General features: G+C 39.5%; 1 protein-coding gene across 1 annotated transcript in view; it reads right to left on the bottom strand.

Moving 5' to 3' along the window:
- The window catches only part of LOC122789203, a 1548683-nt gene that overhangs the window by 1046569 nt on the left and 486778 nt on the right, over positions 1-15336 (bottom strand). The window contains exon 6 of the mRNA XM_044056474.1: positions 3839-3932. Within this exon, the coding sequence (XP_043912409.1) occupies positions 3839-3932 (94 nt within the window). The remainder of the gene's footprint in view (positions 1-3838; positions 3933-15336) is intronic.

The raw sequence follows: 15336 nt of genomic DNA, 5'->3' as shown, positions 1-15336 counted from the left end.
GGTTATCGCCTGTGGTAGAAGTCCTACAGAGCCAATCTCCTTCTACTTAGAAGTGCTAATTAAATCACTGGCAGACAGTAACCCCTTGTTTTTGCTTGATACAAGTGATCTCAGAAAAATAAACATCAAGGTAAAAAAAATAATCCATTTTAGTCACAATCGACATGGAGGCTCTCTACGCAGTACTACCCCTTGAGTACTGTAAGGAGGCAGTTACTGAGGCTCTGAAAGCAACTGGGCACAACTCATAGATATGAACTAGAAACAGTGTACAGGCTAATGTGAATCCTTTTATGCAATAACTTGTTTTTAATTCAATATTAAATGCTTCAGACAAAGCCATGGCACCCAGCTTGGCCAACACAGCCCTGGGAAAATGGGAAGAGGGACCATATCAACAACTCCCCCCTACTACAAAGATGTGCTGTTGCTACAGGTACATAGATGATATATTTATAATTTGGGACAGCACAGAAGAGATGCCACTACAGTTCTTCGACTACATTACAAACTGTAAAAACTTTCTCAATTTCACCAACCGTTACTACAAAAGCAAAGCCACTTTTCTAGACTTAAAATCCAAAGCAGCGGAGATGGATGAGCTCACAAACAAACTCTTTCAAAAACCCACTAGGGCCAATCTTCTGCTTCATAGCTCCAGCATGCACCCCTTTCTTACAAAAAAGAATGTTAAATCCCAGGGCCTACGATTGGCCAGAGTTTCAGAGACTGTACGGTCAGCATCATCAATCTTAAAAAAGATTTCTTAGAAAGAGGGTACAACATAAATCTCATCAAGAACATCCTAGACCCCATAATCACAAGCAAGCACTCTGACACTGAATTCCCTGGCTTTGGACAGCCAAAGAGGAGAAAGCAGAAAGATATCCTTGAGGAACTTAGTATGACCTTGACCTTTTCCACTGACTTCTACACTCTGAAAATCATTACAGAAAACGGGGCTATTATCAGCAACAACCCATCCATCAGCAGTTTTTTGCCGGATGTCCCAAAATTCAGTATCAGGAGAAACTGGAATCTACAATAAATTCTTGAGAATGGAATCAAAGATAATGACCCTCTTCAAAAATTTGACCAAGAAAAATTCATGCAACAAACAAAAGTGTGGCTACTGTAAACACCTAAGTAACTACGATGAGTTCACCTGCACAAATACAAAGAAAACCTTCCACAGCAAGTTCTACGAGAACTGACAAACAGAATGCATTGCGTACAGAGCTCAATGTGCCAAGTACACAGCATTCTGTGTTTGAAAAACACTGAAATTAAAAACCAGAATAGCCCAACACCTGCAGGACATCAAATACCAAAATCCAAACAGCGCTTTAGTCAAGCACCTCAAATAATCCCATAGACAAGTTTATCTTTCATATCCTGGACAGGATTGAAAAATAGGAGTTCCAAGGACCAACGAATGATTACTTGGAGAAGCGAGAACTTTAATTTTAGATTAGGCTCAAAGCCAGCAGAACCCTTGGACTGAACTTTCACACATCCACAACCAGCGTACTAAACCTAAGGAAGCTTCACCATCACGCCTATTACTGAGAGCAAAAGGAATTGTTTTACCTGACTATTCATTGAAATTTTATCACTCCCAAAGGCAGACGCTTATTTTCCATAGTGAGAAGTTAGGTCTGATGAAGTAATTTACGAAAGCACATGGACTTTTAAGATCAAAAAATGCTCATTTTTATTTATTTATTTTTATACAAATATGAATTTTCTAATCATGACCTCCAGTTCAACCTATTACATCCTCATGGGTCTAATAAAAGGACAGAGTACGTGAGATTCGCATATCTTAAACAGTGGCTATCCTGAATGTGTTAATTTGCATACATCCCATGAGCCTCTAGCATAAAGAGTTTTTTTTAAGGAATCACACAGTGAAAAACCCTTGCCTGGTCAGTTTTTCTTTTAGTTTTTACAGAGTAGTTTATCTACATGACTTGTTTTAGATGGTTACTAGGGATTTTTACAGACACCCTTGTAGTAATGGACTTCAGCTGGGTTAATGTAAACTTGCAATCTTAATTTTTCTGTGTAACAAGTGCCTAAATTCTGAAAAGATTACGCAAAGGTGAATCGCATTTGAAGAACCAAGAGTCAGTGTTGTTTTTACAGCAGCACTTTGAAAAATAAAAATTTCTTAAGATCGATGTTAAGCTTGGAGCTCGACCTGCTGGTTCAATTAGCTTAAAGCTATTCAGACACACATCTAAATTGGTATAGTAATGTTTTGCAAGTCTACTAGTTGGTGTCACAGGTTTAGTAAAAATGTAAGCTGTGCTTTATGGTGAAGTAACTGACCGCATGTTACTGTGAGAATCTCTTGCTGTACCATTGGTCTTAATCCTACCACCAACCAGTCCAAGTCTGGCAGAGGACACATTCCAAATAGCTTCAAAAAAGACTGTAGCTACTTCACATTTTTTTCTCCAGGTTTTCAACAGTTTCTTACGCATCAGGAAATAGTACAGTGGTACAGTAAAATTCTGAACTCTTTTTGTGCAATTAATTATAAGTCCATGAAATGAAAAATTCCACTTCTGTTCAACAGGAAAGGTTATAAGCAGAATATATGGAACATAATGAAGGAATGCAGAGGATCCAGTTAAAAAACAAATGTCACAGAATACAGTCTTGCAACTGATAGTTAAACACACTTCAAACATGAATTCATTTTTTTAAAGATGAAAATCTATTTTATATTCTCAAGCAAAATCTCTGGTGAGGATCAAAAATGCTCCCACTTCTGTTTTAAGAGAAACAGCATTCCAGGTTCATGCTTTAGAGATGCAATGCATCATGACCATGGATATAAACTTATGCATTTTTTTCAAAACAGTACAATTTATAACATTTCATGAACGTGTCCACTATCTTGTACTTTACATAAATAATCCAGGATGGCCATCATCAATATTTAATGCACTTGAAAATAAAAGGCTGTACAGGGTACAATGGAGCAAAACTTACAAAGCAAGTTATCCTCACATTCTGTACTGATTTTTTAATGCATTTGATTCACTTAAATGCCTTAAACACAAGTCACTTCTAGTGACCAATCAGCTTAGTCATACCTGCTGTAGTGTGAAGAGAAGCCTACATCATTCCATTTGTGGAGGTCCAAGTGGGACTTGTCTAAAAAGAAACTTTGATTTTTACCTCCTAGCAATAAAGTGTGAAGGACAGCCAATAGAAGGTTGTCATACAGAGCAAGCTCTGAATTGCTGACCGACTGACTCCTGTTCGGAAGAGACACCAAAGCAACACAGCTTGCTAGGTCAAAGCAAGGCATATCCTTCCACACACATGGCCCATCCACAACAGCCACATACTACATGGCAAGTCAAAGTCCTGTTCCTTTCATCTTGCATGACCACATGCTTTTCCCTCCAACTTATGGTGCTCATGCATCAGGACTTCGCTCCCCTGCCTACCCTGGGGTGGGCAAGCCAACATCAGCTGCTCAATGTCAACCCTCCCTGTCTGGCTCCTCCAGCATGGGAGCCAACAAGTAGGGCTCCATCCCAATACATGATGAAGTCTGTCATTTTTTAGCAAATGGGTAAAGTGTCCCTTTAACAATGGAAAGTTACACACTGTAATACTAACCTACTTATTTTCAGTAGATTTTAATCCTCCTCCACGGTTTCCTTTCATCTTGGACAATTTAATGCAAATGAAATGGAGGATAATTTAATGCTGAAATCTTCCTGGCAATTTGCTTTGCACATATTTTTGCAGAGATATAGCAATAAATTCAACATGTAGACATTCCCCCAATTCAATAAAAGTAAAGACCACTTACTTGTCTTTGTCTGATTTATATATCTGTGCAATTTCAGGTACTAAAGGGTCATCAGGATTTGGATCGCAGAGCAATGAACATATGGACAACAAAACTGGAACAAAAAACATTTCACATATAAACATTTAACAGACTACATATACACACGGCCTGCAAATGACTGAATAGTCTAAAACGTCTAAATTAAAAAACTTAGTAACACTTCTAGTAAAATTCTACCAATACTTTCCCATTCTCTTTCCTTTGTTCTTTTTTGCTCTGTCTATTCTAACTACTAAATGAAGCATCTTTTCAGGCAACTTAGAAAATTGTGAAAAAAACCCATGGACGGCTCAGTACACTTCAGTTCACTTTATTCCAAAGAAACACAGCACATTAACGCTCCACCATATGCCGTTTTAAAAATCACTTCCTCAGATGTGGGCTGTTAAAACTACTAGTACTTTTATTAGTTTAAAACCATAAACTTTTCTTGTTACATCTCTGTTACCACAAATAAAACACATTTATTACAATGTTTGATGAATAAATACGTATGAATAAAAAATATATTTTAAATAAAAAATCCTTAAAACACTTGATACAAATAATTATAAAGTTAAAATACTATTAGAAACACATTAGTAGGACTCCATGGTTAAAATTACCAACTTGAATGGTTTCTTTCTATTTACTTTAAATGAACTTGATACTCCATCTAGTGGATGAATCATAAAATTACAAGTATTATAAAAACTATTGTTAAGCCAAAGGCAAATTGTATAGCATCACTGTTTTGTCTGAAAAGCTGCTTCGTTTTGTGGATTGCAAGTTTTATTTGGAAGCTGCTGTGAATTTTGTTTTTTCTACCTACTAAAGCATTAGTATTGCTTGTGTTAAGTATTCTCGCCACAGCTGCTATTTGTGTAGCTGGCTCACTGCCACAGCAGCATGCACAATACATGGGACTTGCGCTGCAGCAGGTATATGACCATTCAACCTACCTTTCATACATTTCACACATCTCCTCACAAGGCTGGCCTGCCCCATGCCACAGAAATCAACAAGGCAAACTGTGTGAAGGAGAAGGGTACTTTCACCATCTTCACGTCTTTTCAGGGTCAATGAGGTAGTCGCCAACAAGCATGCTTATCATGGTAGGCTAAAAACAGGTCCTACCTTAGGGACAAGACAAGGGGCCAAGAGATGGCAAACCCAAGACAGGAAGTAGTGGCCACCTAAGAAAACAGATTTAAGACATACAGTGAAATGAAGGGCAGGGAGCCCACCCTGCAACAGTTGTCATCTCAAGTTATAGAAAATTCAGGACAAAAACGTTGTTGTGTGGCCTGATTCAGTGTCTGCTCTACGATTATTTTGACATACACGAAAGAAAGCTGGGTCACAAGTGCCACCCCATCTCTTCTGAATGTTCTGTATGGCACTTTGCACTATTATGAAAACCTTCCTGGTTGAAGTAATTGGCACAAGAAAGTGGCTTCCAACAGAATAATTTCATTAGCACTTTGGTTGTTGGTTCAAAGGGAAAACGCCAGTTTTTCTAATGAAAGTTCAGATACCATGGAGGAGGCATTGGCCAGTTTTTACTTGTATCTGTATTTGTTAGTTAGGGTAAAGCACTGACTTCCATGGACCTTTTACTGATTCAGCCAAGGAGGACTGTCTGGTAACAAGCCTTGCTCACAGTTACACAGTTAGGCAAATGGAGACTGAGCAACTCAAATCCATACTTTCTGTACAAGAAAAAATAGCTTTAATAAGTTTGATGCCCTGTGTTAGTAATAAGAGGACATGTAGTCCAATAATACATAGAGTGGTTACTAGACCCAATATAAACAGTATGGGAGGGAGGCTGCCTATACTGCAGTCATGATCCAGTAAATTGTATACCTACACTTTGCATTTCACCTAGTATTCACATCTTTAGCTATTCTGTGATGGTAAATGGACTCCTCCTGTTCAGCAGGAAGACAGTTTGTCACTAAGGAGTCCTGCCTCTCAGTTTGAAGTTTCAGTGGCTGAAAATAAGCCAACTAAGGGAACAATTTCTTCACTATGTACTATTTTGCAGAATGATGACTAATGCTTTAGGAGGCTAAGTCTTGGAGACTGGCTAGGTTGTCAGGGCCCAGGGCCTATGGGGTTGGAGTTAAGACAGCTGAAAATAATTCCATTGTTCCAGTACTGTGAGTGGTTACTAGACTAGAGCATTCCCTATACTAATCAAATTAAAATTGATGTAATTCTTTTTCTTTGTCAAAGTACTTTCTTATTATGTTCTAAATTTTCCAATGCATTATCATATGTTAGTTTATAATTTTCTCTCTACTTTTCTCACATCATATTACCACTGTAAAAAAACATTTTTTATAGTTTTCCTTAAATGACATCCACCATTCAGATCAAATTTTATAAAATGTTGTCAAAGTAACAGGACCTTTCCATAACTGTATTGCTAATCTATTTCTTCATTCCATGCAGTCATTTACCTTTTTTTTTATTCATTTGCCTATTTTATACATTCCTGCTTTTCCTTCATCTAGTCATATTGCAAGATGATCAGAAAATCCTGTTTCAACTACCTATATTTCAGTTCTATACATACCCCTTTTGCAAGTCCATGAATTTTTGTCCCAAAGTTTAACTTGCTACATACATCTTATACCTTTTAACATTTTTCTTAAATCATTTCCTTTCTTTTATGCTTGCCTCTTAAATCACAGTTAGTTTTTTATTATAATACTCATATTATTACACAGTCTAAAATCTGATGAAATAAACGTTCCTTTCTTTGTAGAGTGTGTGTATATTTATATATATAATTTATAATTCTATATACTTGTTCTTTACCTTTTAAATTTACAGTGGTTAATCTTCCCGTTTTTAAGTTACATCCAATATATTTATGATATTTCTACAGAATATGGCTATTCCAGAACCTCTCATTTCCCAAATTTCAGATCATCTTTCTTCCCGATGGTTTCTCCATTTGTAATCTTTATCCATTTGTTAAAAATCTTGTGTCTTCTAATATTAGATCTACATCACATGTATTATACCACTCCAAAATTCATATTCTTACTATACTCTTAATAGTATTCGCATTTACAGAAAGCACTAAAATTTTCATTTTCCCTTTCCCTTAGATTCATGGTTTTATAAGTTCATAGACAACTGCTAGGCTAGCTTTCTTAGCAGGCCATTCTAAGCCTAATCAATTTCCTTGTCAAAGGTGAGAAAAGTACAGTTTTGTACCTACCATAAATGTAGATGTCCGAACTGGATAGCATCTGCAGTCATAACAAATGGGTTGTCCTGTCGTCAGGCAGCCCTTCGGTCGGCCGGATTCCAAAGTCTGGGTCCGGCTTCGGCTGACGTCGCACTTCACCCGACGTCATCTCTGCTGGTCTTCGGGTATAAAGGCATCAGCCGACGCCATTTTCCTCAGTGTTTCTTGCCCCAGATGCCAGTTGCCCTCTTGGAAGGTTAAATTTTGGATAAATGCCAATGTTTCCAAAAAGGTAGAAGGCAAACACAAAAATAAGCATGTATGTACATATATACAAACAAATACACCATAAGAGACTCCCCAGCTAGCTATTAGCAGGGTAAATACCCTACGAGTTCCACAGACGGGAAGGAGGGTGGGTAATCCTGACTGCAGATGCTATCCAGTTCGGACATCTACATTTATGGTAGGTACAAAACTGTACTATGTCCTTCATGGATGCATCTGCAGTCATAACAAATGGGTAGAATACCATAGCCAAACTAGGGGTGGAGGAAGAAAAAATATGGTGTAGTTAGGATCCCTTGCAGTACAGCAGTGGCAAACCCTGCTCGGGATCTAGAGTATAGTGGTAAATTATAATGCTTGGCAAATGTATGCACGGAGGTCCAAGTAGCCGCCTCAATAATGTCCTTGGTTGCCACTCCTCGTAAGAAAGCTGTGGTAGTGGCTGTAGCCCTTGTAGAATGAGGTCTTATGTTCTGTGGAATTGGTTTTCCATGGTAGGAGTAACAGAATCTTATGCAATTTCCTATCCATTTGGAGATTGTCTGTTTGGAAATTGCTTTTCCTTCCCTTCCTGTTGCATAGGCTACTAAAAGCTGGTCAGTTTTTCTGTTACTTTTGGTTCTGTCCAGGTAGTAGCATAACTGCCTATGTACATCCAAGGTATGCAGCAGTCTTTCCCCCCTGTTCTGTGGATTGGGAAAGAAGGTAGGTAGGTGGATTGCCTGGTTTAAAGACACTCTGGATACCACCCTAGGCATAAATGTAGGATTAGTTCTCATGGACACCCTATCTTGATGGAAGATTAGGAAGGGTTGCACTGCCATTAAGGCCTGTAGTTCCGAAACCCTCCTTGCTGAGGTAATTGCCAGCAGGAAAGCAGTTTTCCATGACAGGTGTTGCAGATCTGCTGTTGCTGCTGGTTCAAACGGAGGGAGTGTCAACTTTTCTAGCACAAAGTTAAAGTCCCATGCTGGTAATGGTGGTTTCCTAGGAGGTTTTACATTCTTGATCCCTCTGAGGAACTGCCTGAGTAGAGGATGCGAAAAGACAGGTGGATCGAAGCTGTATTCTGCTGAAATAGCTGATGCATGTATCTTGATGGAGGAATAGGACAGGCCTGTATGTAGAAGCTCTGCCAAGTACTCCAGAATGTTAGCAATATCTATGTTCGACACATCTTTTCCTCTTTCAGTACTCCAAATGACAAACCTTTTCCATTTTCCTGCATAGTTCCTTCTTGTTGAAGGTCTGCGGGCTTCAAGGATAATGTCTTTAACCCTTTGGGAAAGGTCTGGGTTAGTTGCTGCTATGTGATGTTCCAGGCAGTCAGTTGCAAGGTTTTTAGGTTTGGATGCATGATGTTGTAGTTGTTCTGAGTTAACATCAAAGGCATCAGGGGTATTGACCACATTCTCTCCCGAGACATGCTCCTCAGCAATGGGTACCAGTGTTGTCTTGGCCAATTCGGAGCTATCAGGATTATCCTTGGACGTTCCTCTTTGATTTTCAGTAGTACCTTGTGCATCAAGGGAAGAGGTGGAAATGCATATGCTGTCAGGCCTTTCCAGCTGGAGGATAGAGAGTCCACCTTCCATGCAAGTGGGTGGAACGTCCTTGTGCAGAATTTTTTGAGCTGGTGATTGAGTGGGGATGCGAATAGATCTATTTGTGGCATTCCCCATTTCTTTGTGATGGCCTTGAAGATGTCCGGGTGTAGCATCCATTCGTGAGCATCTGAGGTGGTTCTGCTTAACATGTCTGCTAGGGTGTTCTCTTTTCCCGGCATAAATATTGCCTGTAACTGGATGTTGTAGCTGAGAGCCAGATTCCAAAGGTCCAAAGTCATTCTGCATATGGGGTATGAATGAGTGCCTCCCTGTTTGTTGATGCACCACATGACTGTGGTGTTGTCTGTCCTTATCATCAAATGGCCTTCTTTGAGGAATGTAACAGCAACACACCAAACAGCCAATGCCTTTCTTCACTTTATTTAGACCTGGTACCTCGGCAGTTCGCCTTCAAGGATCACATTTGCTTGCTACAAACTGTTAGTTTATATAGCACATATTCAAGCAATTAAGCAATGATTCAATTAATGTAACATTCCTTTTAAAGTGACCTTGTCAATAACAGTATTCTACACATACTATAGAAAATACAAAAAAGAGAAATACCCCTAAATTCATTTTTAAATAGAAAAATTCATTCTTTAAAAAGATAATAAATTCATTTTATGTATATCTAATTATTATACATATTAATCAAAAAGAATTATATGTAAACACACACACATATACATATATTATTTTGTTATGATTATAATATTATTTTAAACTCATTTTATATATTAGTTAAATTTAAATTTTATGTCTCAAAAAGTATTTTCTTGAATGTTAGAAAATATTGGATATTTATTTTCATTTGTTTACTTCATGTCTCATAAATCCATCATATCCCCAATTCTAAATTCAAGCCAGGTGGCCTAATAGTATTAAACTTGAGAATCAATTTTGTCTCTAGTTCTAATAATTTATTGGTGATATTATCACCAATACGAACAAATGGTCTACCCAAAACTCCAAATTTTAGACTATCGCTGTTGCCTTTATGAATGTCCACAAAATGTTTAGCTACTGGACTGAGTAAATTCAAATTCCTAATGTCTTTCAAATGCTCTAAAATTCTGACTCTAACCATCCTCTTGGTCTGACCAATATACCAAATATTGGCACAACTACATGTCAAGGCATATACTACCCCAATAGATTTACAGCTAAAATAATATTTAGGGGTATGTGTAATGCCATTGATAGAATTAATATTAACAACCTTATCACAAAGACTGCAAGAGTTACACTTAAATGTACCTATTTTAACCAAACGTGTGATTCTGTCATTACAACAGTTGTAGTTCAAAATATTTTTCAGATTTTTCCCTTTTTGAAAGGAAAAAATAATATGATGGGGGAACAATTCACCTATGTTGTCATCCTCACTTATCAAATACCAAAACCTTCTAACTATACCAATTAATCTATCAGAGAATGTAGTATACTTGGTAACAAAAAATAATTTTTCCACATTCTTCTCTATCAATCGAGGTCTACAGGTATTATCTTTAAATGTCATGGTATCTTTGTCCCTCCCATTATTTTTTACCTTTACCATTGTATTGTTTACTGCCAGCATTTCTTTTTGGTTTATGTGCAGGTGCAGCTGGTCTTGAGTCCACAATCCTTGTATGCATTTGTCCAGCATGTGCGCCCCCCATCCTAGGTCTGAGGCGTCCATTGTGATGGTTTGGCTTGCTCGAAAGTTGTGGAAGGGTAAGCCTGGGTTTGACTGGCATGCTTGAGCCCACCATAGAAACTCCTGTTTTAGGCATGGGATTAGTGGGATTTCTGTTTCTAAGCTGTGCCTGTGCTGAGACCATAAATTCTTTAGGTACCACTGTAGCTTTCTCATATGCAGTCTGGCATGTGGGACCAAGATTATGCATGATGCCATGAAGCCCAAGGCCTGCAGAACTTTTCTTGCTGTTAGTTTGTTCTGCTTTGTTAATGCCAAGAAGTAAAGAGGAAGTTCTTTTTGTTTTTCTGCAGTTAGGAATGCCATCTGTTTTACTGTGTCCAATTCCGCGCCCAAGAATGTTCTTGTTTGGGATGGTATCAGCCTTGACTTTTGTAAATTGACTGTGTATCCCAGGGCTTGTAGCAAGTAAATGACCCTTTGTAAATCTGTTGTCAGCTTGCTTTTGTTGTCCGCTTGTAACAGGCAGTCGTCCAGGTATGGATAAATTTGGATTCCCTGTAGTCTGCAGTGAGCGATTACTGATGCCAGGCATTTTGTGAATACTCTGGGCGCAGTAGATAAGTCAAAGGGCAATGCTGAGAATTGATAATGCTCTGATCCTGCAAGAAATCTGAGGTATCTTCTGCAATTTGGTCGAATGGGGATGTGCAGGTATGCCTCCTTGAGATCTAGAGTTACCAGCCAACACTCCTTGCCCAGCATGAGAAGAAGTTGCTGTAGGGTCAGCATTTTGAATTTTGGGACAATGATTTATGTGTTTAAGACGGACAGGTCGAGAATAGGTCTCCAACTTTTCTCTTTTCTTGGTACTAGGAAGAGTCTGGAGTAAAATCCTTTGCCCTGTTCTGTTATTGGTACTCTTTCCATAGCTCTCATCTTTGTTAATTTCGCTATCTGCTGTAGAGCTTCTATTTTTTGATTTGGAGGTAGGTTTGGCATTCCTCTTTTTACTGGTAAGGTGTGGAAGTGGAACCGGTAGCCTTGGTCTATGGTTTGCAAAATCCACTTGTCTTTTGTGATATAGTGCCAATTTTTCGAAAATAAGGCTAACTTTCCGCCTAAAGGTGCTGCTATTTGCTCCCTGGTAGGCGGTGTCAGAGCCAAGTCACTGTGATTGTCCTGTTGCAGTGGCAGTGGTTGTGTCTGTGCCTCGGTTATTGCCTTGCCACTGTCGTCCTCTGTAGGCACCTCCTCTAGATTGATTTCTGCCTCTAGAGCGTCTATTCCTGCCCCTTTGGGATTTTGTGGAGTCTGGAAAGGACCAATTTTTGGCAGGCCAGTTCCTGCTAAACCTTGGGGGCTGAACCTGTAAGAAATCTTTAACTGTTTGTACAGATTTTGCCTTTTCTTCCATTTTCTTCATTACTTGCTGGGCAGGTGTACCAAATAGACTGGCCTTATCCATAGGAGCGTCTAACAACTTTGCTTTAACATGATCCGGTAAGACCTGTTCTTTCAACCATGCATGCCTTCTTATCACTGTGCCAGTCATGGCTGATCTAAATGAAGCCTCCAGTGCATCATAGCCACATTTTAAGGAATGGTTACTAACCTGTTGGATGTTATTCACCATTTCTAATACATATTTCTTATCTAAGGATTCATCAGAGGACAGTTTTTTAGTTAACTGATCAAGCATAAACTCTTGGTATTGGATCATATGAAACTGACAGTTTAAAGCTCTAGCTGAGAGAGTAGCAGAGGTGTAAATTTTCCCCCCCATCTCTCTAAGGACCTGGATTCCCTTTCAGAAGGAATAGGGTTTTTTGCTGTGGTCGAGGCTACTGCCTTAGGCCCCTGGGATATAGTTTCGGGATCTGCAAGTGGGGCCTTGTATAGGTGGTGATGAGTGTCTGGCACCCTGTAAAATCTATCTGGTTTGGCAGGGGCTGGAGATAAAGAATCAGGAGCAGTGCAAACATCATTAAATGCATCATCCACAACAGGCAGTACAGGAGGTATAGCTAAGGGCCTATGTTGTGGTAAGTGCAGAAAAGTCCTAAGCCTTTTTCTTGAATCTGAGAAATCTTGTCCCTGCCATTGGAATTGTTGTCTCATGGCATGTAAGGTTTCCCCAAAGGAAAATTCCACTGGTGGAGAGGCAGCTGGAATGGATTCTTCAGCATCGGAATCTTCATAAGTAGAAAAAGGAGCCTCTGGCTGGTCTGTAATGTCTGAGTCATCCGCAGAATCATCAGAGGACACTGGCTCGGGGGGGCTCTGCTCGGTCTCTTTTCTGGGGGCTGAGAGGCCCTGTCTGGGTGAGATTGGGATCCCCTAATTAAGGATATTAAATCTTCAGCCAGAGTAAGCATTTGTGAACTTGAAGTGGGCCTGTGTGAAGGGGGCTTAACAGGCACTGATTTAGCAGATTTGGCTGCTTTAGCCCTGGCAAAGGCCTTAATAGACATGGCTGCAGGAGGCCTAGCAGCACCACGTGCTGGGGTAGAGACATCCAAAGGGATGGTGTCTGATAAATCACTAGGAACCACAGTTGTAGGCAAAATTTCTGAGGCCGATTCAACTAAGGTAGCAGGAGCCTCAGTAATAGTCATGGATTCGGCTGAAGATTGACCGGTTTTCTCGGTTTCGGCTGAAACCGACACTCTCGCGGCTTGCTTAACCGTGGTTTCGGCCGAAACCGCGGACCATGAGTGTCGGTCTTTTTCTTTGCGGTTTTTAACAATTTGGGTAGTCGGAGGATCCGACGGCATAATGTACGCAAAATCTGAGCCGAAAAACTGTTCAGCAAACTCCGACCGACGCCTAAGCGTTCGTCGGTTGAAGGAAGCACAGGCCGAACAGGCTGCTACGTCGTGGTCTGGGCCTAAGCAAGGCAGACAGTAAGAGTGGAAATCTTTATGAGGTATTTGTTTCCCACAAGTTAAACAGTTATTGACTTTTTCTGACATCGGCTGAGGCAAGAAAGAGTCCCCAACGGAGTACTTAGCTTTTAGAAGTCTTGAGTAGTATTCGGTAGTAGTAATCTCTGGATCTGACCGACCGGCACTTGCGAACAGCTTCTGCTTCGGGCGCCACGCGGCAAGAAAGACTGAGGAAAATGGCGTCGGCTGATGCCTTTATACCCGAAGACCAGCAGAGATGACGTCGGGTGAAGTGCGACATCAGCCGAAGCCGGACCCAGACTTTGGAATCCGGCCGACCGAAGGGCTGCCTGACGACAGGACAACCCATTTGTTATGACTGCAGATGCATCCATGAAGGACATCAATGTACCTTGTGCCTGCGAATCAATCACCTTATCCATTATACAAAGCCTCAAACGTTAGCTGTATATATTTTTTTCATCCATATTTTTTTTCTTTCGTACTTCCTTTGAATTTTTTCTTTCTTTTACTACTTCCCAGAGTTATGTCTTCATCACTTAATTTCAGAACCTTATTCTAAGTCTCTCTATTATTTTTTCTCATCTACTTTTTCTTCTATTTCTACCACTTCTAAATGTTCTTCTCTGTTAATTTTCTTCTCTTTTTCCTAACTCTTATTTTAATTTTTGCAATCCATAAACATCCAATTTTGTTTCAATACACATTTTTTGCATGATGTCCCATTCCCCTTACATATATATTTTCTTTTGTCAGTTACTTATCAAATGCCCTTTTCCACAAAAAAACATATCCTGGGTTGTTCCTATCTTACATCTCTACTCCCCTCCACATTTGTCATACTTGGTTTATGCATATATTTTTTCTATTTTTAACACAATATTACAATCCCAATTACATTATTACAAACCCCTTGTCAAACTTTTGCAATGTACAGTACTTCTTTACATAAAGCTTTCAAATGTCCTTTCAAAGTCTCTCTTTCTACCTCTTTTTGAAAATTTTAGAGGAATTTTTTTGTTTCCCAGTTAAAAGCTTTTATCACAAAGACTCCGTGGGTTAGTTTTTTTTTCCATATTCTCCAAGAAAATTTTCCATTGAATAAATAGTCTCAAATGTGTCACCAAATATCTGTTGATATGTGTTCTTACATCATATGTTCTTACACCCACAGGATCTATTAAATAGCCCCACACTTCATACCTGCCCATTTCTTTGTATTCTTTACTTTGAATCCTTACACATGCCTCTTTCATTTTCTTCTACTCCACTTTTGCCTTCTTTTACTTTTTCTGCATATATGTTTTCTTTTCCATCTCACCATAATTCTTCAGGATTGTCTCTGCATCCTCCTTTTATGTTGTTTTCTCCATAATAGCCCTGCGCCCTCCCCAAAAACATCTTCATTTTCTGGCGCTCACTGCACCAACATTTCTTTAAGTTAATCGTCCAGCAACCCTCCTGGCTGGGGGGTTGTAATGATACATCCATCATATGCTGACTCATCTCCTTCGTACAGGTTTCTTTGAAATATTTCAAAATCCTGCACACATTCTCCGGTCTTGATATTTGCTCTCTCCTTCATTTCTTTCACCAATCTATCATCTCCGTTCTCTGTCTGCCTCCCTGTTTCCCCAGGCTGCCTCTGCACCTAGAATGGAAACAGTAAGTGCTCCTCCAAAATGGGTCCAACTCACAACAATGACAAGTAGGGGAAGCTCCAGATGTCCTAGCAAAACTTCCCCTAGTAGTAAAAATACCACTTCAGGTTTCCTCTGAAAAAAAAACAGACTACTAGCCTACTGGGGCTAACCCAAAGGATA

This window comes from Protopterus annectens, chromosome 14.part0 (assembly GCF_019279795.1).
Source record: "Protopterus annectens isolate FY-2018-M chromosome 14.part0, PAN1.0, whole genome shotgun sequence".
NCBI lineage: Eukaryota > Metazoa > Chordata > Ceratodontiformes > Protopteridae > Protopterus > Protopterus annectens.
This window is presented reverse-complemented; position numbering and strand designations above follow the sequence as displayed.